General features: G+C 44.6%; 1 protein-coding gene across 3 annotated transcripts in view; it reads right to left on the minus strand.

Moving 5' to 3' along the window:
• PDZD2 (PDZ domain containing 2) overlaps nucleotides 1-22,818 on the minus strand; it is a 254,232-nt gene that overhangs the window by 161,544 nt on the left and 69,870 nt on the right. For all 3 annotated transcript variants that reach the window (XM_082241726.1, XM_082241728.1, XM_082241727.1), the window contains exon 2: nucleotides 17,459-18,321. In XM_082241726.1, the coding sequence (XP_082097852.1) occupies nucleotides 17,459-17,934 (476 nt within the window). In that variant the 5' untranslated portion in view covers nucleotides 17,935-18,321. The remainder of the gene's footprint in view (nucleotides 1-17,458; nucleotides 18,322-22,818) is intronic.

A 22,818-nucleotide genomic window follows, 5' to 3' on the forward strand; every position in this document is an offset into this window, starting at 1 on the left:
GCCCTTTCCCTTTTTCACAGGCAGTGACACAAAACTAGGTTCTTGGGTCCAAGGCTGCAGGCCAGGCTCGCGTAATTCTGCTAAAGTAATCAAAAAGATACACAGTTGGGGTTTATTTTCATGGAGTCAGTGTGTTAGGCACTACCAGATGATAGTGCTGACCAGTCATTGCTTTTCTGATTTTTGCTGCAGGTGGAATAGCCAAATACCTTCTCCACATGACAGGAAGCACTGTGGACTTATTCATACATAGGAGTCAACTCCTAGGGGCCGAGGTCCCTTCGACCCCCCCCCCAATAAAATATCTGAGGTGGCTGGGGGCCCCCCAAAAGTTGATAGGAAGTTCTCTGTGTTATAATAATAATAATTTATTATTTATACCCCGCTCATCTGGCTGGGTTTCCCCAGCCACTCTGGGCGGCTTCCAACAAAACACTAAAATACAATAACCTATTAAACATTAAAAGCTTCCCTAAACAGGGCTGCCTTCAGATGTCTTCTAGAAGTTTGGTAGTTTGTTTTTTTGGGGGGGTTTTTTTGACATCTGGTGGGAGGGCTTTCCACAGGGCGGGTGCCACTACCGAGAAGGCCCTCTGCCTGGTTCCATGTAACTTGGCTTCTCGCAGCGAGGGAACTGCCAGAAGGCCTTCAGCGCTGGACCTCAGTGTCTGAGCAGAATGATGGAGGTGGAGATGCTCCTTCAGGTATACTGGACCGAGGCCATTTAGGGCTTTATGTTGGGTTACAACTGAGCCAATTCACCCATAAAAGTTTTCACATGGTGCTGCTGTTGCACATATTCCAGCCCAAAGCCTTCTCATTGTGTTTGTTTATCTTGCTGTCCAGACCCTTTTTCATTCTTAGTTCCACAGCTTTACAAAAGGGCCTCTTTGAAACTTGCGCAGAACGACACTCCAGAATAGATGCTTAAACAAAATATGAAAATATAACCAAATAGGATAACATTTCATCCGCGCTAATACATTTTCCTTTGTTGCCGTGCTTATTTTTTCATGAGAAGAAAGTGCGGCAGAGAGTTTAAGCTCTGGGCTTCTCAGCCAATTGGGCTCTGCTGAATAAACCGGCGTGGGCAGAAGTTTTATAAATATCGTGAGCATCTTTTGTTTGGAAGCCTCTCTTTCAAAACAGAAAACTGGCGGCTCCAGCATCACTTGGCTTTGAAGCCTGAAATGACAGCAGACATAAAGTACAGTATCTTGAAGCCAAATGTGATATGTACATTGGCTGGAGCAACAAATGTGCAAGGGGGTTCATTTCACAATGTATGCGCAAGAAGCATAAAATGAGACACACATCAGGGCCAAAGGGGAACTTCTTAGCACTGTGGAAAAATACATTCCCAGCTACTCCAGTGAGTAGATAATTTGCAAACCTACTTTTATTTATATGTCTCTCCTATCTAGAGCCACTAAATATGGTAGGCTTTTAAAAATGAAATTTAATTTGCTTTAGAGTGCCAGCATGAAAAAAAAACCCCACAAAAAACCGCACAGCTAGTTCTACACATCCGAGGCTGCTTTGGATTTGAGCTTCTTGAATAGCAGCCTCTGCTGATCATAATTCCACATGGCAAACCACTTTCAAAAGTGATGGGAGCTTTGAAAACCCTTATAATGCAGTACAGTGGTACCTCGGGTTTCATACGCTTCAGGTTACAGACTCCGCTAACCCAGAAATAGTGCTTCAGGTTAAGAACTTCGCTTCAGGATGAGAACAGAAATTGTGCTCCGGCGGCACAGCAGCAACAGGAGGCCCCATTAGCTAAAGTGGTGCTTCAGGTTAAGAACAGTTTCAGGTTAAGTACGGACTCTGGAGTGAATTAAGTACTTAACCCAAGGTACCACTGTATAAGGATCTACTGCAAAAAGGGCAAAGAGGTCAAAAGTTCACCAAGAGATTGTATACACATTTTTCTTCATTAAATGAAGCACCTTGCATGCTGCGCCATCAAAGTCCTGAGTTATCAATTAGCCAGTCAGGCTTGGGTCAACAGAGCAAGGCGCCCTGAATGCTGTCAGTTAAGCAAGCTAGACTGGGCCTCCCAAGACAGGGATGGAGAAACCCATGTTCTTCCAGATGTTGCAGGACTACAATTCCCATAATTCTGAACCCTTGGCCATAGTGGCTGGGGATAATGCGCGTTGGAGTCCTGAGAGCCACAGACTCTCTGGAATACTGTGTCCAGTTCTGGGCTGTTGGCAAGCTGGAACGTGTGCAGAGGAGTGCAACCAAGATGATCAAGGGTCTGGAAACCAAGCCTTATGAGGAATGGTTGAGGGAGCTGGGTATGTTTAGCCTTGATAAGAAGAGACTGAGCAGAGATAATATAGCCATTCTGAAATATCTAAAGGGTTGTCACAGGAAAGATGGAGCAAGTTTGTTTTTGCCTGGTGGTGGCTAGGGCCTGAACTGATGGATTCAAGTTACAAGGAGGGTGATTCCAACTAAACATCAGAAAAAAACTGTTTGAAAATAAGAGCTGTTTGAGAGTGGAACGGACTGCCTCAGGAGGTTCTTAAGCAGAGGTTGGCTGGCCATCTGTCATGGATACTTTGGCTGAGATTTCTGCATTGCAATGGGGTGAACTAGATGACCCTCATTATCCCTTCCAATTCTCAACCATCATTGTCCTGGTCTGCTTTGTGAGCAAATAGTGGCTATCCACACCAGGGGGAGAATGGGGCATGAAGAATAGAATCCCAGAATTGGAAGGGGTCCCAGGGTCATCTAGTCCAACCCCCTGAAATGCAGGAATCTCAACATGCAGTCCCCCATCCAATTCGAAACCATACCGGACCCTGCTTAGCAAATGTGCTAGCAGTTTCTTTTCTGCTGCACCACTCACTCGCTTCACATCTCTGAGCTGCCCACAGCCATGCCTCTTAGGCATTGTGCAGCGAACGGTGCCAATTTAAAACAGCAGCCGGATCCAGTTTTCTACACATCTTTATTTAACACACAGGGTGCGTTGATTCTGAAGATCTCGCCCTCTAAATACCTGCGTGCTTTGGCATCAATATAAATCAGTTTTATTGTCTCTTTCTCCACAGCATAAGTAGCGAGTGATTGAATTCCACGGACCTGTAACTGCATTAGCCAGTTCTATCTGAATGAAGAATTTATGATTCAGAGCTTCCTGCTTTCCGATACCTCATGCTTATTTCCTTAACACTCAACACTCCACTTGAGCAAGAGGAGACGTGTGCAAAGGGGTCTGCAGGTGTGTGTCGTCGTCCCCCAAAGCTGGAAGTCCCAGTTCTGGAGCCAGGGCCTGTCCAGAGCCCCAAGCAGGTTATCTCAAAAGCACCACCAGCCATCTATTCTGGAAGTTGGACAGAGGATCAAAGGGCTGGATTCCATCACACTTCCAAACAGATGGACTGTGTGATTGATGGCTGGTGTAGTTCCTGGACTGGGGCTCTCTGCCTGGGGAATTACACACACACTGTTCACATGCACATTTCTTCCTGTTGGATCAAGGCAATGGTAAATAAGGTCCAAGGTGCAAATTTGTTCCTTGTTGATAGGGCATCTGCCCCACTCTCTCTTGCCTCTGCTCACTTCTTTATTCAAATGTGCACAACTGAACTAAAACAAGCTAGGTGGGAATCTGGGACAAACTGGTAAATGAGTTAAATACAAAGTGTGGGGTTCAACTAATGGAAGACCACACAAGGTCTTCTGTTAGCCCAAAAGCGCTCCCCTGTGTACCCCCTGAAATCATTAAATGAAGCACCTCTTCTGTATGGAACAGTCCCCCTCAGCTAAAGGGGAAGGAAATGCATTTGTAGCTAGCATGCCTACTGGTGTACAGTCGTACCTCAGAAGTTGAACGGAACCCGTTCTGAAAGTCTGCTCGGCTTCCAAAACGTTCCAAAACCAATACACGGCTTCTGATTGGCTGCAGGAAGCTCCTGCAGCCAATCGGAAGCCGCGTAAGCTGCATCAGACATTCGGGTTCCAAAGAATGTTCATTTCTGGGTTTGTTGCATTTGGGAGCCAAAACGTTCGACTCACAAGGCGTTCAACTTCCAAGGTAAAACTGTATTTACTTCTTGCTTCTCCCCGTCTCTGTTCCAGAATGCAGAAGCAACTCAGCCATGCGGATATCAGGTGAGGAGCGCAGCCCCAATACACTGCTACTGCCCACATGGGCATCAAAGTGCACACAGTGTTTCAGATCATGGTGGCAAAATCATGTCAGGAGCTACCAAGTCTCAAGTTGGGAGACATTCGATTTGTGAACTGCATGTTGCATGACCACTCCAGTGACTCCTAATAGTCATCCAAGGTGACCATTAGGACCTTCTGGACAGGAAGGACTAGACGGTGGCTTCCTGTTCCTGTTAAGGCTCACTTGGCCAATAATAAGGCCTTCCTGAGTTCTGCCATGTGTCCCTGTATCCTTTGGTTTCTCTTCAATTCTGACCTGCCTCTTTGTGTGTTCCTTTATTATTAATTTTCCAAGTTTGCGCATTGATTTCTTCAGGCTATGAAGCAAAGTGGTGTGCATGAACATAAAAATGAGACAAAATACAGAAAGCAATAGTAATGCAAGTTCTAAAAACAACTATTATTCCTAAAAGAGGTACCTCAGGTTACAGGCACTTCAGGTTACAGACACTTCAGGTTACAGACTCCGCTAACCCAGAAATAGTACCTCAGGTGAAGAACTTTGCTTCAGGATGAGAACAGAAATCGCGTGGTGGCAGCGCAGCAGCAGCGGGAGGCCCCATTAGCTAAAGTAGTGTCTCAGGTTAAGAACAGTTTCAGGTTAAGAACGGACCTCCAGAACGAATTAAGTTCTTAACCCGAGGTACCACTGTATAAGAACAATAAAACCATTTCTAGGCTGAGTTACGCACCAGACCATTAAATTCAATGTAAGACTCCCCCACCCAAAGAATCATGTGAACTGTAGTTTGCTAAGGAGCTGGGAACTGTTGGGGTAAACTACAGCTCCCATATTTTGTGTGGGGGGTGTGTGTTGTTGTGCTTTATAGGTCTAGTGTGTACGCAGCCCTGGAGATATAAAATTATCATTGTTCCTGCCTCCTCATTGGTCTTCAGTCTTAATGTGATCACCCTAGATCCTAGCTCCAGGACTACAGTACCTCAAACTGTTGTCTGTAGCCGAGCAATGACAAAATGGCTAAAGAAGCCATGACCGCGAGCAGGATCCATCCCGCTCTTGCAACTTCTCCCTATTAAGCAAACATTTCAAAACAAGCAAAAAAGGTGGCAAAAAGGGACTGAACATAAAACATCATTTGCCATATTCTCAGCGCATCTGCAGCAATGGATACCCAACCCTATCTCATTTTCCTGCAGACAAAATATGAAGCCACCAGACCAGATCAAATTGCAGCGTTGAAATCTGTGCCTTTTTAGCCATAGAATCTGCACAATGAATCATTAAGGGACGCCACTAGAGGGAGATATGGTCACAGAGACTGCCAGCATATTAAAATCAGACTGCTGCAAATACTGCTGAGGCGAAGTGTGTGTGCCTATGTGTGTAGGGGAATACGACAGTTCATTCATCCTGAAATCTGCATGCAAAAATCCAAGATCTGCTCCCCACACCACACATCAGAAACTCTGATCAGATACCCAGGTTTCTCTTCAGATCATATATAAATTCAGGCTTGATATTCACGTTTTAAGTTATGAGTGAAGCTCTAGCGCAGAAAGTAGAAATCAGCTTTTGAAGATTCTTCCTGAAGGCACAACATTAGTAACAGCACAACCAGCCTTTTTTTTTTTTTTTTGCGTAATTCAACCATCAAATGCCTTTGTTGCCATAATAGTAAACATTCCCTGGAACCATGCTTTCTGCTATTCACTTAATATAAATTTAACATCAACAGTTGCTGCAAGTCAGTGTACGCAACACTGTCCTAGATGGACCAACAGTCTACCATATTTTTCACTCCATAAGGTGCACCGGACCATAAGGCACACCTAGTTTTTAGAGGGGGAAATCAAGAAAAAAAATATTATCCTCCCCCCAGCCCCAAAGAGCTTCTCCCAGAGCTTCTCTAAGGAAGCCATGACAGTGAGCGGGATGGATCCCGCTCACTGTCTTGGCCTCTGCCATAGCCGTGCGCAACCTCTCTGGCCGGGAGAGGCTGTGCGCAGCTAAAGAAGCCAAGACAGCGAACGCAATCCATCCCACTCGCTGTCTTGGCTTCCTCTTTAGCCGCACACAGCCTCTCCCGGCCGGAGGGGCTGCACACGGCTAAAGCCCCTCCGGCTTCCTTAGCTGTGCGTAGCCTCTCCCGGCCGGAAAGGCTGCGTGCGGCTATGGCAGAGGCCAAGACAACGAGCGGGATGGATCCTGCTCGCGGTCATGGCTTCTTTAGCCGCACGCAGCCTCTCCGGCCGGGAGAAGCTGCACGAGGCTATGGCAGAAGCCCCACCTCCCGCAAAAGCGCACAGGAGCCGCGCACCCTTTAAGGAGCGTGCAGCTCCTGTGGGCTTTTCTACGAGGAGGAAGAAGGGACTGACTGGCTGCGTCAGTCCCTTCTCCCTCCTGGGGAAAAGCCCTCAAGAGCCTCGCGGAGCTTGTGTGCGGCTCTTGGGGGCTTTTCCTGCCTGCCTCCCTCCTGCATTCGCTCCACAGGACGCACACACATTTCCCCTTACTTTTTAGGAGGGAAAAGGTGTTGGCTTTTTGCAGTATAGTAACGCTGCAGAGAGCTTGCTGGGGAGATCATGCATTAAAAAGAAAGGACTCAAAAAGTACTTAAAGGTTTTAATAAGAAAAACAAAAACTCCATTTATACTAAATACATTAACAAACCAGACCAGACCCAACCACCAACCCATCCCCCAGGGTAATGGGAGAGCTAGGTGCTGCTCCTTATATACTCTACCCAAATGCTGACACGCCTTAATCAAATACAACTCAGCAGCACCTGCTACGTTTCACAGCTGTAAAGCTGGGTCTCGTTATCTTGCTCTGGCCCTTGCTCTGGCCCCTTAAAGACATACACACGGAGTGGAACAATGATGAACCTTTACATTTAAAGAAACCATTCAACATTTCCCCTGCGGTTCATCATTGTGGAACAAAAACATAAAGCATACTTTGTACATGTCTTTCATGTGTAACCTTTGGAAGTGCTTTTGTAAAAATGTCTGCAATTTGATTGTCACCTGGAACATATTTAAATACAACCATTTCATCCTCAATTAGTTTCTTTACAAATTCTAAACGTAATCTTAAGACTCTAGTGCGCTGCGTATTGGTCTCTGAACACAGGATAGCAAGTCCACTCTGGGAATCAAGGTAAACTTTTACTGGTAGTGTTACTTGCATCTGTAGGTCTGCAAATACTTGCAGATACCATTCTACATCACGAGTGGCCTGAACGCATGCACATAATTCACTCTCTGTTGTGGAAAGACAAATAATGGTTTGTGTCTGGGACTTCCATTCAAATGGACAACCGTTATAACAAAACACCATACCAGACACACCCCTGCAATTATTTTGTTCTACTGCATGAGATGCATCGCAGAAAATTTCAAAACCTTTGTCAATACTTGATGTAAACTGCAACCTATAATGTTTGGTATGTTTAAGGTACATCACCACTCTCTTAAGAGCAGAGAAACATTGTGTAGTGGGCTTTTCCACAAATTTTGCCAGAAAGTGAAAAGCATAAGTTATATCTGGTCTTGAGATTCTTTGAATGAAATTTAGCTTGCCTATAGCAGAACGATACAAAGTTGTGTTAGGAAATGGCTTATCTTCACCTGTAAAGGTGAAACCACACACCATAGGCGTTTCCTTCCCATTTGCATTTTCTAAACATAGCATTTCAACAAGATCATCAATTTTTGCAGTTTGATGAACTAGAAAAGATCCATTATTGCCTTTCTCAATTTGCATGGACAAGTAATTTTTAGCTATGCCTAATTCCACCACATCAAATTTCTTCTGTAACTGTGAAACTACCTGTTCATATTCCTGTTTGGTTTTTGTAGAAATTAACACGTCATCTACATACACACATATTTTTGTTACAGAGTTTGCCCTTTCCTTTATAAACACACAATTGTCTGCCTTTCCTTGTGAAAAACCAATATCTAGCAATTCTTTGGCTAAAGTTTGGTGCCGGTTCCTTCCACTTTGGTGCAGACCATAAAGGGATTTATTTAATTTGCATACCAAACCTTCAGCAGCGTCTATGCCTTCAGGGACACGCATAAAAATTTGTTCTTTTAAATCTGCAAACAAATATGCAGTTTTTATATCTAGGTGATAAACAGAGTGTCCACGTTGTGATGCATCTTTTAACAAAAGCTTAACTGTTTCATATTTTACACTTGGTGAATAGCACAAATCATAATCTTCGCCTGGAATTTGTTGAAAACCCTTAGCAACTAATCTTGCCTTGTACCTTACAACTTCATTTTTGTCATTCATTTTAACTCTATAAACCCATTTTGAATCAATAAGTCTCATATCTGGGGTTTGTGGTACAAGAGACCAAGTGTTATGCTCTTTTAAAGAAGCTATCTCAGAGTTCATAGCTTTATACCAATTTTCAGCTTGGTGCTTAGGTAAATTCTGAACATCATTGTAGCTTTTTGGCTCAAAAGCCACCTTATTGGCATACACAGTATTAAAATGTTCATCTGCGAAACGTTGTGGCTTCTGCCTCTTTCTATCTGAACGTCTCAGTCCGGAAGGAGAGTCAGACTCCTCAGACTTAATGGGACTAAGTGAACTACTAGTTTCAGGTTGTAAATTATCATTGTCAGACTGAAGACGTGCCTGTAGGCTAAGCTCACGGTCAGAAAACTCAAGAGAATCTAGCCTCCCCTCGGGTGCCTGTGACTTTAAATCCTCAAACAAATTATCCGATTCAACAGGCTTTTTGTCTTTCCCCATTAATTCAGAATCACCATTTTCTCCTCCTGCTGCTGCTGCTTCTTCCTCTTCTTCCTCAGTATCATTTATACCATCAGTATCTTGGAAAACAGCAACTCCATTCCAATTTACAGTTTGTATCATGCTTCTGGTACTATGAAATTTGCCAGTTGCTGGTATGTAAATTCTGTACGCCCCCTGCTGGTAGCCCATTAATTTTCCCTGGACACTACGCTCACCCAATTTCTGCTTAGCAGGATAATGCATAATTACATCTGAACCCCAAATGCGTAGGTATTTCAGATTAGGGCGTTTTTTAAACAACTTCTCATAGGGGGTGACATCTAAACCAGAATGATAACTGCGATTTCTAACATAACAAAAAGCATGGAGTGCTTCAGCCCAAAAATCTTTGGTCAGATTAGCATGGTGCAGATAAGTTTTAACCCCTGCCTGCAGGTCACGCTGCACAACTTCAACAAGCCCATTTTGCCAGGGACTTCGGGGGCAAGATAACTCATGAGTAGTCCCCTGCGCTTCCAGGAATTTCTCAAAATCCTCAGAAACAAATTCCCCGCCCCGGTCAGAAAACAGGTTCTTAATAGGTTTGTTAAAGTGCGTTTTTACCCAGTTGCAAAAAACCTTGTACTTCTCAAATGCTTGGGACTTCTCAGCTATTGCATAAGTCCAACAATATCTACTATACTGGTCTATCAGGGTAAGCCAGTACTTAGAACCTCCTAATGATGGTGGGAGTGGCCCAACTAAATCACAATGTACACGCTCAAATGGCTCAGTTACTTTCCTATCTGAGCACCTACCCTTGCGTGCAACCTTAATCTTATTCTTGCAACAGGATAGACATTGCATAAAGAATTTACATGGTTTTAAGTTGAGGCCATTGACAATACTCTTTGTCTTAATTACATCAGCAAAATTCAGGTGTCGCAGAATTCTGTGCACCTCGTGGACACACCCAGAATGTGGCCTTACATTCCTCAACCCCTGGCTTGACTGTGCTGCTCTGCAATTTATAGGCGATTGTGAGTAGATGCGAAAATACAGTCTATATAAACCATCAGATTCCCGGGCATATAATAGACGTTTGTTCCCATCGAAAAACTCACACATTGACTTTAAGAAACGCACAGTTATGCCTTGACGAGCAAAACACCTTACTGATAATAAATTGTCCATTGACGGGCAGTAAATGCACTTCGCTATTGTAATGTTTAAAGAGTCAAGTTTAACAGTACCCCTGCCAAGCGACTGCAAGACTTGTGAATTGGCTAAATGTACATTACCAATTTCCTCTTCGAAAGAAATAAACAAGCTTCGATCATTGCAAACGTGCTGCGATGCTCCTGAGTCGATAACAAAAGACTTCCACTTGGCATCTTTAATTCTTTTACGATCTTTAGTCCGAGCGTGAAAAGCTCGCGGCTCGTTTCTGTGCCTACTATACGATGCCGGCTGCTGGGCTGACGACCGTGACTGACGAACAGAAACAGGCTTGGGAGTACTTTGCTTTCTTTTGGCTCTGCAGTCCTTTGCAAAATGTTCTTGCTTATTGCAGAACCAACAACGCTTTGCAGCTTTAAATGCAGTTGTATCACCACAGGTTTGCATATGGTGTTCCTCATTCTTTCTGGAAACAGGAGTGCTTATGGCACAAGCCTCCCTTCTATCCAACTCGCCCATTAATCTTGCCGTTACCCCTTCCACAGTTAATTGTGCTGGCGGAACGGCAGATATCTGGCTAGCTATACCATCAAAGTCCTCATTAAGGGAACACAGGATGATAAAAACATACTGAATATCAGGTACCTCCATGTCCCTTCGAATTAATTCGCCGCGTATCGCCTCCAGACGTCTCAAGTGTGCTGCCAAATCACCACCAGGCTGCAACTTCGTCTGGTACAACTGCTTGAAAAACGTCAGTGCAGACGCTGACTCTTTTCTAACATGCACTGCTGCAAGACTGTCCCACATTTCTTTGGCAGTTTTCTTATTTCTTATATAGACTACTTGCTGGTCGCTGACTGCCAAATTAATTATCGCCCTGGCTTTTGCATCTCCTTTCGACCAAGCATTAGTTACAGGGTCAGGAGGGTCATCAGTTACATAGGTCCATACTTCTCTAGAGGTCAAAAGCGCCTCCACCCGAAAAGACCATAAACTATAGTTCTCATCTGTTAGCTGTGGGAAGACCAGAACCTTCTCAGCTTCAGGAACCCGGTCAACCATTCTGGATATCTTCCAGACCCACAAAAACTACGCTAACAGGAGAAGGAGTTTTCAAACCTTTCTCAGAGTCCACAAATATGCAGTCATCCACTCAGCAGCTGGGCCCATAACCAAAGATGTTGGCTTTTTGCAGTATAGTAACGCTGCAGAGAGCTTGCTGGGGAGATCATGCATTAAAAAGAAAGGACTCAAAAAGTACTTAAATGTTTTAATAAGAAAAACAAAAACTCCATTTATACTAAATACATTAACAGACCAGACCAGACCCAACCACCAACCCATCCCCCAGGGTAATGGGAGAGCTAGGTGCTGCTCCTTATATACTCTACCCAAATGCTGACACGCCTTAATCAAATACAACTCAGCAGCACCTGCTACGTTTCACAGCTGTAAAGCTGGGTCTCGTTATCTTGCTCTGGCCCTTGCTCTGGCCCCTTAAAGACATACACATGGAGTGGAACAATGATGAACCTTTACATTTAAAGAAACCATTCAACAAAAGGTGCATCTTATGGAGCGAAAAATACGATACCTCAGTATAAGGCAGTTTCCTATGCTACCCAGCTGGTAATGCTTAGGAGTATTCACCTCATACGGCTACAATCACCACATTGCAAGTCTCTAGCATACACAAATTTGTCGAGCCAGTTCAATGCATTTAAATAAGGCATGCTAGTTATTTTCCTGTAACTCCCTAGCATCTGGAAAACTAAGAAGTTAAATGAAGAGGGGGTTCCCAAGTACCTGGAAAGATTTGTATTTGGAAGTGCATGGACCTAAAATTCTCAATTAGGGTGCAAGGAAGCATTATTTGCATAGTGTGCGATGTTTTGGTAATGTTTGTGTAGCCACCAACCTATTTCTCTGCCTCAAAAGGGGCAAAAAGTCACTTATTTTGACACCGATCATCTGAAAGAATCCAATAGGCTAAGAAATGCAGAAACTGGTTCAGGAAGAAAAGCCCTCACTCCAATTCTCGTATTGCAAAATATGACAGATTACAAAATTTATGTAACATTTAATTTCAACTCTACTTCAGACCTTTGTTTGTTCGGTCAGAGGTTTTTAAGATTCCAGCCATTTGGGAACTTTGCCCAGACCAACTTGTCTCAAGAATAACCTCTCTCTCCTGGAGAAAACCTGTGCATTAGATTGTAGATCATGCTGTGAGGTGGTGTTTGCGTACGAATGTTGCCCAGGACTCTTGAACTTCATCATCAGTCATTGCAAACTGATGCTCCACCCTACAAAACGCCTAATGTTTCCCAGTGATTGCACATTGCAGAGGAGTGGAGCTGGACTGACAGTAACAAGCAACCTGCCATTGCCATGACTTACCTTCTCATGGTGGAAACTCTTTTATTAGTTGAGATTCCTGCCTTAAAGGGGGCTGTTCTGAGTTTGAAAAGCATTCAGTCTACCCTGCACTTTCCATTGCATCCCTGAATGACACTGACCCTATACTATACTGTGTATGGGCTTCAAACTGGTGTGTAGTGTGGAATAGCTTAGTGAACCCATGTTGACATTTCCAGTTAACAAGGAGAAACTATGGGGCTATACTGGCTATGGGGCAGGGGCAGCAGCAGTGTGACTTTGGGGTGGATCCTTTTCCGTTGCACACTTCTATTTGCAGAGTATTTCAGACATTCCATTCACTGGGGACCCTAGTTTTAATTATTTGCCACTCAGAAAGCTTCAAAAGGAATCCTGGTCTCCCAGCAAAAAATGTGCCACACATCCAACACATGACATTTCTTGGAATAAGCCTTAGAAATGGAATTAGCTGCTTTTCCTGTTTTTGAAAGAAGAAAACAAGGGTGCTCAGTTAGAAATCCTGGCAAACCGAAATGTATAAATCCACCTTTTCCGTGTGTGTTTTTGGTGCAAATATTTCATAAAGAATTATGGCGCGCGGAGTATATGACAGGTTTATTTATTTGCTTTGGTCTAACCTCTTTGGCTTGCGTACTGAAATTCCATGGCAAATCATAAATTCTCTGTTGAATTAAGAATATCAGAAGAGCCCTGGATTGTTTTTGCAAGTGTCCAAGTCAAATGCCTCTAACAAGCAAAGTATGGGCGTGATGCCCTGGCCAGCTACTGTTGCTTGTCTCCAGTACTGAGCATCACTGCATCCTCAATTCCAGGTTTTTTTAAGCATCTGAAGAAAGGACAACAGTGTGGCCTCTTCATGCATGCCCATAAAACAGTGGTTCACAAAGGTGTGGCATGCCACACTGGAGTAGCAAGAAGATTCAAGGACAGTCAAAGAAACATTTAAACATTTCAGTGTAGTACGGTATCAAAATAATTTGTTTTTATTTGCCGAAGGTGGATAGGTATCTTTTCATAACGGCAGCAAGTGCATCAAGGTCAATCCTGTTTGTGATCCAGAATCACCATTCAGACAAAGCGCTGGAGAAGACTCGTTTATAATTGTGTTTTGGGAATGATTCATGTTCTTATGCATTGCTTTATACTTTCTGGGTGTCCCGTGAGCATATTATAAAGTACTTGTGTTTTGTGCTATAAATCAAGCACTGCTGGGAGTTGTTTTTTGTTTTGTATTTCTTATGAATAAAAAAAAAATGGTGCGGTGCAAGCAAATTTTTATTTTCAAAGTGTGGCCTAGAGGGGAAAAAGTTTGAGAACCACTGGCGTAAACAATCTATTGTGTTGTGGGTGCAGGGGGTCATTTTCAAATGAGGAGGAGACACAACTCACTAGGACAGCACATCCTTTGCACATGTAAGGTCTCGAGTTCAATGCTTGCTATCTCCAGTTAAAAGGATAAGGGAGCAGTTGATGAGAAAGCCCTCTCCCTGGGACTAGGGAGAACAGCTGCCAGTATTAGAAACTGAGATATGAAAGCTAGGAGCTAAATGGCACCTTAAACCTAGGTTATGGGTGTCACGACTGAGTGTCTAGGCACGCTTTTTAATAGCAAGAATACAAAGCTGAAAATGAATGAACTGCAGCTAAAATCTTAAGCTCATTTTTCACATGGTCTGGTCCTCATCTGAAGGCTGCAAAAAACAAAGCCCTACTTCCCTGTCCCACCCCCCTAATATTGTCAAGAGGGCCTCTTCTCCAGTCTTCAGAGAGTAGCTGGAAGTGGGGAGGCAGAAAAAGGCCCTCCTTTCCTTCCACTCTGCAGTTTTAATCTGAAATCTTAGGTGCAGTACTGCGCCCAGAGCTCAGAAACTGCTCACGCTAATGAAGTTCCCTGTCGCAAAACGCGCCTAGAACAATGAGAATTTTGAACGCTGCCAGTAAGAATGGGCAATACTGGAGAAATAGTCTGGCCTGCTGTAAGGCAGTTTCCTATGTACTGGGATAGGGGAGGAACCTGCACAAACATATTGGAAGTACAGTGGTACCCCGGGTTACATACACTTCAGGTTACAGACGTTTCAGGTTACAGACTCCGCTAACCCAGAAATATTACCTCGGGTTAAGAACTTTGCTTCAGGATGAGAACAGAAATCGTGCTCCGGCGGTGCGTCAGCAGCAGGAGGCCCCATTAGCTAAAGTGGTGCTTCAGGTTAAGAACAGTTTCAGGTTAAGAATGGAGCTCCGGAACGAATTAAGTACTTAACCAGAGGTACCACTGTATACAACCTTCCTCCCCCCGTGTTTACACTGTAGAAGTTTATAGCACAATCCCAGGACATCAGTCTATGGCCAGGAGATCTGCTGCCAGTCAGTGTAGACGATGAAGGCACTTCCCCACTTAACGAGCATTCAACTTGCATGCAGTCACATAGACGTGTAGCACCAGTAAATAATTACCGTTATTTTTCCAAGACTAGGGTTTTAACCCTTTAAAATTTCAAAAATTAGGGGGCGTCTTATACACGGATACATCTCCTCCCATTTTCATAAATCTGAGTCCCCCAAAATAGGGAGTATTTTACACATGAGGGAGTCTTATAGACGGAAAAATACGGTATATAATAATTAAACTGCAAAATGATGCAAAAAGGGCCCAAAATGAGTGGGGAATCTGCCAAAAAAATAGTGAGAAAAGAGCAGGAAAACAGCTAGCAATCCCAGGGGCCTTTGCAGCTGCAATCCCATAAGCCTTTGAAGCTTGTTGAGAGTTGGGAGTTGAGAAAGGAGGATGTTTAATGGCTTTTGAGGTGGCGTTCCCAACTACAGTGGATGCTCAGGTTGTGAATGTGATCGGTGCGGGATGCACATTCACAGCCCACAGCGGCGCGTCTGCACACACGCGGGTTGCAATTTGGTCTTCTGCGCATGCGCAAAGCACAGTTCAGAGCTTCTGCACATGTGCGACCGCCAAAACCCGGAAGTAACCCGCTCCAGTACTTCTGGGTTTCGGCAGTCAGTAACCCCCAAAAAGTGGCTGTAACCCAAGGTATGACTGAATATGCAATTTCACGTATATGCACGGTACCCAGGAACTTAACCCCCGAGTTAAGTGGGAAGGTGCCTGTATACATGAATATATATTGATTGATTTAACACAGGTGCCTCAGAGGATCTTACGCAGAGGCTGTGCCATAAAGAAGGTAGAGAAATTACTGAGTCACCACGTATGTTAGGACAGCAACCTCCTACAGAAAGATCTAAGCAGCATATGTCTATTTCTATGGAGTGCAGAACTTAATGGGCTGTGTTCCCACAGAAGCTTGTCTTTAAAGGAGGGCACTATTTTATTTTATTTTATTTTATTTTATTTTATTTTATTTTATTTTATTTATTTTATTTTATTTTATTATTTTAAAAGGTAAAGGGCACTGAAGAGGAGCAGGGCACTGGATGTGACATTCCCTTGCAACACACACCTGTTAAGAAGGAAGATGAAATTAAGTCCAAGTAGCACGTGTCAGTGCTCTAAGCCCAGAGGGAAGTGTCAGATCAAATAAGGAGAATGCAAAGCTCTTTAACATAAAGAAAAAAAGACTTTATTCCTAAAGTACTTTGACACGCACAGGCTGCTCTTTTCTCTTCAGATCTGCCTCCTCTTTCGATAAGGTTTTCCCGCAACTCCTCCAGACCCTCCGCAGCATTCATTTCTATATTTGCATTATTCGGTGGCATTTGTGGGCAGCCTCAAGACAGCCCCGCCGGCCATTGCATGCAGGCCTGGTGCAATGGGGCAGGGCATGTTCCCATATCCACCCCCAAGATGCTAGAGCCACTGGGGGAACATCCCTGAAAGGGCCCCAAACCATCTCGGCTGCTTTGGGGACCTCGATAGTTTTGTGAGCACATCCTTGACTCTTTGCAAGCATAAAAAGTTTCCTATTCCTGCCCAGTCCTTATTGGGCTCAACACTAAGACAGCACAGCAATCTGCGGAAAGCCAATAGGATTCAGTACTCTGTCTTTGCCAAATGCCCAACTCCTACCAGAGACCTGAAGGAGTATTAGCACACAAAACTGCACCGGACGTTTTCCCCACCCAACGCCTGCACCGATTGTTCATCTAGCTCCAAAACAGTGAATACTACAAGCCAGTGGGGCGAGTGGTGGCGGTGATGACTCCTCCTTTCTCTTTCCTCAAGACATCTGCAAGCAGGCTTTGGAAGCACTTCCAGCTGTATCCCCATTTACGCTAATGAAACCCACATTTTGGATCCCTGGTGATGGCAGTGGAACATTTGCGGTTTCTGCCTTGTTGATCAAAACATACCAGATGCACTACTATATCAGCATGGGATAGTGCAGCCTTCCTCAACCTGTGGGTCCCCAGATGTTGAACTACAACTCCCATCACCCCTAGCTAGCAAGGCCAGAGCTCAGGGATGATGGGAGTTGTAGTCCAACAACATCTGGGGACCCACAGGTTGAGAACCGCTGGGATAGTGCATGGATGGAAAATGGCTCATTTAAGATCACTACCTAGGTAGAGAAAAGGGACGCGGGTGGCACTGTGGGTTAAACCACAGAGCCTAGGACTTGCCGATCAGACGGTCGGTGGTTCAAATCCCCATGACGGGGTGAGCTCCCATTGCTCGGTCCTTGCTCCTGCCAACCTAGCAGTTCGAAAGGACGTCAAAGTGCAAGTACATAAATAGGTACCACTCCGACGGGAAGCTAAACGGCGTTTCCATGCGCTGCTCTGGTTTGCCAGAAGCGGCTTAGTCATGCTGGCCACATGAGCCGGAAGCTGTACGCCAGCTCCCTCGGCCAGTAAAGCGAGATGAGCGCCGCAACCCCAGAGTCGGCCACGACTGGACCTAATGGTCAGGGGTCCCTTTACCTTTACCTAGGTAGAGAGATGGTTTAAACACAATGATTTTGCATGCCAACTGAGTTTATTTAAACCTCCTACCTTGCACCGCTGATATCGACTCCGACCATCAATTGTCCATTCAGCGAAAGGATCTCGTCTCGCAAGCGAACCTTTCCACATTTCCCCGCAGGGCTGTTTTTCTTTAAGTCGGTGACCCAGATGCTCCCGACATCCAGCACCGGACCCTTATGCCCCTTCCTCTTCCTCCCCACTCTCCTCTTTTCACCATAGTCCCCCAGAGCAGGGATGTTCCCAAAACTTAGGCCAAGCGCCTCTGTCTTTCCTGGATCCTTGGTCAGGTACAGTGTGCAGATCTCCATATCCACAATGCAAGCACCATGTTGCAGTTTGCCCTCCTCTATTGGGAAGTTAAGGTGGATGTATTCCCTCAGCTTCTTAATGGCAGAGTGGCAAAGTCTGTGCTCCGGCTCCTCCACTTCCTCCTTCAGATGGTTTTGGAGCCACTGGTAAAGGATGGGAAGAAACAGCACCGCGTTCTCCGGAGTGATGGGCATTGTGGCCACAGCAGGGTCCCATTACGTGGTGAACCTGTTCCTGGATTGGGTGGTCGAGATTTGATCGACGCACCTTTCAGGATCAAGGTAGCTCTGCGCTTCATCAGCCACCATACTGAGGGAAACCGAAAGCAAGGGAGGGAGCCCAAAGTAAAATAATAGGAATGAAAAAGTTCTCTCTTTTCTGCCGGTTTAGCCAAAGATAACAGAGCAGGCTTTTTAATTAAAAAGAATGAACACAATTGCTCTGGAGAATTCAGCAAGAAGAGGAAGGAAGCAGAGGTTGGGCTCTCTCCACAGCTGTCCGCACAGAAATCGCTCGGGCCCTCGCTGCTCCACCAGCAGCGACCATAATTGCTCCTCCGCATTCATCAACACCTGCTTGACCTAGAAAGGGGGAAACAACACAGTTAAAACCATAATTCTCACTCTCAAATAAAGGATTTGAGAGCTGTCTGCAATGCTCATTAATGAGAAAGCTTTCCTTAACGTTATTCTCTTTTCTCGTTAATTCTATAATCTGTTTTCTATTCATCTGTGTTTTTTAAATACACTCTTGGGTTATCAGTCATGTTCTGGAAAGACTACAGAAGAGGAACACGAGCAGGAATACAAGGAAATGTTTATAAATGCGTATGTCTTCCTGCACACTTGGAGATTATGTGTATGAATCTAGTATCTGCCCATTTACGTCAAAACCAGTTTCCAAGATTCTGACATGCTCTAGTATGGCCATGACATGGAACACAATGAACAATGAGACACAAACTGAATGTGCATACACATGCAGCCTACTTAATCTTGCTTATCATAACATGTCTATTTAACCTACACATTCTGCCAAAGTATGACCCTCCAAATTTGCCTTCGGTATTTTTGCTCTGGGTTGCAATGAACGCAGCCACGGGTTTGTCTTCTTTGTTATCACCCCTGGAATTACTGGTGGGATCCGCCTTTAAGGAATCCAGGGGTGGAAATTTGTGCCTGGAGACAGTCAGGTCATGTATCCACAGCAGTGACCAGAGGAGGAATAACCGCTGGGAGGAGTGCAGAGAGAAGAAATGCCATGGTGTATCTGTAACAGCGAAACCAGATACCCTCATCTGCCCCAGCTGCAACAAAACATCTCTCTCCTGTATCTGTCTCTACAGCCACAGCAGGCACTGTAACTCTCCAATGATTTGATTTCACTCCCAAAGGCGCACTCTTCCATCGTCTGTCGAGACAGACAGATGCCAACAACATTATCCTGTGAAGCAAATATAAAATGTAGGCACATTTTTCTTTGTCATAGCTACTTTGTCCATTCTCCAGTCGTGCCTCCGGTTCACGTATAATTCGCCGCCCTCCAATCTCTCTCTCTCTCTCTCTCTCGTACACACACAACATTCACAAGCTTAACCTCCGAACTGACTGCTCTTGCAACTGTGCTTAGCTTAGGGCCAGTCCTGGAGATGGAGCGAGGCAGCCAACTCAAGAAGCAGGTGACGCGTGATGGGGAACAGCAGCAAGGTGTGGGAAGACAGCTGTCAATGCCACCTGTTCTGTATCTCCCAAGTTAGCCTTTCCCCCCCCCCCCAGATGCAATGGAGCATGTGGAATTAGGGGTGGAGGGGAATATCTTATCATCTACGGCAAAATGTCTTGGACTAGCGCTATTGGTGCTCTTTCCTGTTCTCCACACTTGTCCAAATTCAGCTGATCCCTAATACTGCTGTTTTTGTGACTTCTGAGCAGTTGGAATGCTACACACACACACACACACACACACACACACACACACACACACACAAAGACAATCCCTAAACCACCTAAGCAGCAGAACCACTTGAAGGTTGTGTACATACTTATTTCACGTATTTCACAGTATACCTGAAGGAGCGTCTCCACCCCCATCGTTCTGCCTGGACGCTGAGGTCCAGCGCTGAGGGCCTTCTGGTGGTTCCCTCGCTGCAAGAAGCCAAGTTATAGGGAACCAGGCAGAGGGCCTTCTCAGTAATGGCACCCGCCCTGTGGAACGCCCTCCCACCAGATGTCAAAGAGAAAAACAACTACCAGACTTTTAGAAGACATCTGAAGGCAGCCTGTTTAGGGAAGCTTTTAATGTTTAATAATAAAATGTTATTGTATTTTAGTGTTCTGTTGGAAGCCGCCCAGAGTGGCTGGGGAAACCCAGACAGATGGATGGGGTATAAATAATAATTTTTTTTATTATTTCATACATCAAAGTCACAACTCTTGCAGCCAATTGGTAGAGAGAATTCCAACCCGCCAGCCCGCATTCAGTTGTATGCAACAAAAATGTCCTGACAGCACAACAGAACTTCCATTCTCTATGCTCTTCCCAGTTGCCCTTGCCCCAATCTGCTCCAGAGGTTTGGTGGAAGCCCCAGTGGTACCTCGGGTTACAGATGCTTCAGGTTACAGACGCTTCAGGTTACAGACTCCGCTAACCCAGAAATAGTACCTTGGGTTAAGAACTTTGTTTCAGGATGAGAACAGAAATCGTGCTCTGGCAGCGCAGTGGCAGCAGGAGGCCCCATTAGCTAAAGTGGTACCTCATGTTATGAACAGTTCCAGGTTAAGAACGGACCTCTGGAACAAATTAAGTTCTTACCCCAAGGTACCACTGTAGGAGATTTGGGGTGTACAGGGGGCGGGAACAGGAAGGGAACAGTCGACTGAGGAAGTGAAAGTCCTTGCACTAATGAGACTTTGAATACAACTCATTATTGTTTTCTCTTTCTCTGAATAATTTTGGCAAAAAAATAAAATTTACAATTTCCCTGCAAATCTACATTTTCTATCGTTCTTTTCACTTCATAGTATCCTCAAATACCTGAATGAGGAAAGTGCCCTAACAGTTTCAAGAAAGCTACCTTTGACCTTGGAAACAGAGCTACAGAGGGGTCTTTGAATTGGCACCAAGCCTAGCGCTGAAAGCAGAAGAATAACATCTAAAAGGCGGGCATACATGAAGAAGAACAATGCAACACTAATATTTCTCAAGATTACTTTATTAAACCAGTCCCAGAGCATTTTGGGATATCCTGATTACATGCAAAGTTTTGTTTCATCCCCTCTAACAAATTGAGTTCTTCCTTCCTTTTATGTCCCTCCCAGCGGAGTATCGAAAGCGTCCTCAGTACCAATTTCCTGGCTTATAGAAAGAGAATTTTTTTTAAAAAAGAGAGACAAAAGTAATTACAATGCCCATTGCTGACTCTTCAAGATCTGATTTATTTGCATACATTCTTCAGATACTATTTTTGAAAGATTGTGTATTAGACTCATCCAAAGCTCAGCCCATTTTGACATTTTTTTTAAATGTTCATCTTCCTCAAAAGGGCAGGCTGTGGTTTAGCTAATGCTAGAGCTTCTAGAAGGCCAAACCAGAAGAGACACCATTCATGAAATATAGACATTACATGAAAAGGCTTCTTAAACTCAATTGGTGGTGCAGGGACAACTAATCTGGACAGGGACCCTGCCATGGGAAGTGAAGAGGATTTGATTTTTTTTGCCCTCTGCTGCAGTCCCAACGTGGAGTCAGTCTTCCATGCTATTTACATCGGGGGAAACCACCCACTGAAGCAGATGGCAGTTCCCCCAGGCACACGTCACCCCCAGGCATTCACTAGATTGGGACCACAGTAGAAAGTAAAAGGTTAAGGCTCGTGACCTCGTGCATACCTGGTTCCCAAGCCAAATCAGATGTCCCACCTATGGTTAGTTGTAGATGTGGTTCTTCAGAACACTGAACAGCTGAAGACCTCTTTGTGAAGACCTCTTTGCAACCACAATACAATATTTGCATTTACTCCATCATCACAGATTTGCTAATTTCGTCAAAGGAAGATTTGCATGTGATCACTCTTAGAACTTAAACATGAGGAATCTGGAAATATTAGGGATCAAAAAAGTTCTGGCACATCTGCAAATGTGCTCAATTCTTTTCCCAAGCCCTTCCTGTGGGAAAAGTTCACAATAATGAAGTTGCTTAGGAAACAAAAACAAAAAAAATCTCAACCCTTACGGATTTCTTCCAAGGGCTCATGAATTCTAATTTCAAAACACACATCAAGGGCTTAAGTTTCTGGTGATTTTTTTTCAGTCTGAATTTTATTTATGACAAAAATCTGAATACAGAACTTTACATAGGATCATGGACACTTTTCAGTGAGGGAATCAAGAAAACACCCGTGGAGGCATAGAATACACAGGTCTTAAATCAGGATGCGGAAATGGAACGGCTGCATTGTTTTGTTTTAATTTTGTTTGCTCTGTATTTTGTGGCAATGCTGGGGCAATTGACTGTGCTGGCAATTTTAAGGATTTGGGGTGTTTCACACTTGTGCTTTTTATGCTGCTCAATTGCTGTTTAGTTGTGTAGTATAGCCTGCCACTTTGTGAAGGTATTTGCTTTAAAATTGGGATATAAATCTACTAATTAGAAATCTCAATTAAATCTAAAGGTAAAGGTAAAGGGACCCCTGACCATTAGGTCCAGTCGTGGCCGACTCTGGGGTTGCGGCGCTCATCTCGCTTTATTGGCCGAGGGAGCCGGCGTACAGCTTCCGGGTCATGTGGCCAGCATGACTAAGCCGCTTCTGGCGAACCAGAGCAGCACACGGAAACGCCGTTTACCTTCCCGCACTTTGAGGTGCTTTCGAACTGCTAGGTTAGCAGGAGCAGGGACTGAGCAACGGGAGCTCACCCCGTCCCGGGGATTCGAACCACCGCGTCCCTCTCAATTAAATCTAGCTTATTATAAATTACATCGACATCAACCCACTCCTTGCAGACATCCAAAATGCCTGAAGACAGTCAGGTTGTGCATCCGCAGCAGAGATCAGAGGAAAAATGACCACTGGGGAGCATCTG

This window comes from Podarcis vaucheri, assembly GCF_965113315.1.
Source record: "Podarcis vaucheri genome assembly, chromosome: 11".
NCBI lineage: Eukaryota > Metazoa > Chordata > Lepidosauria > Squamata > Lacertidae > Podarcis > Podarcis vaucheri.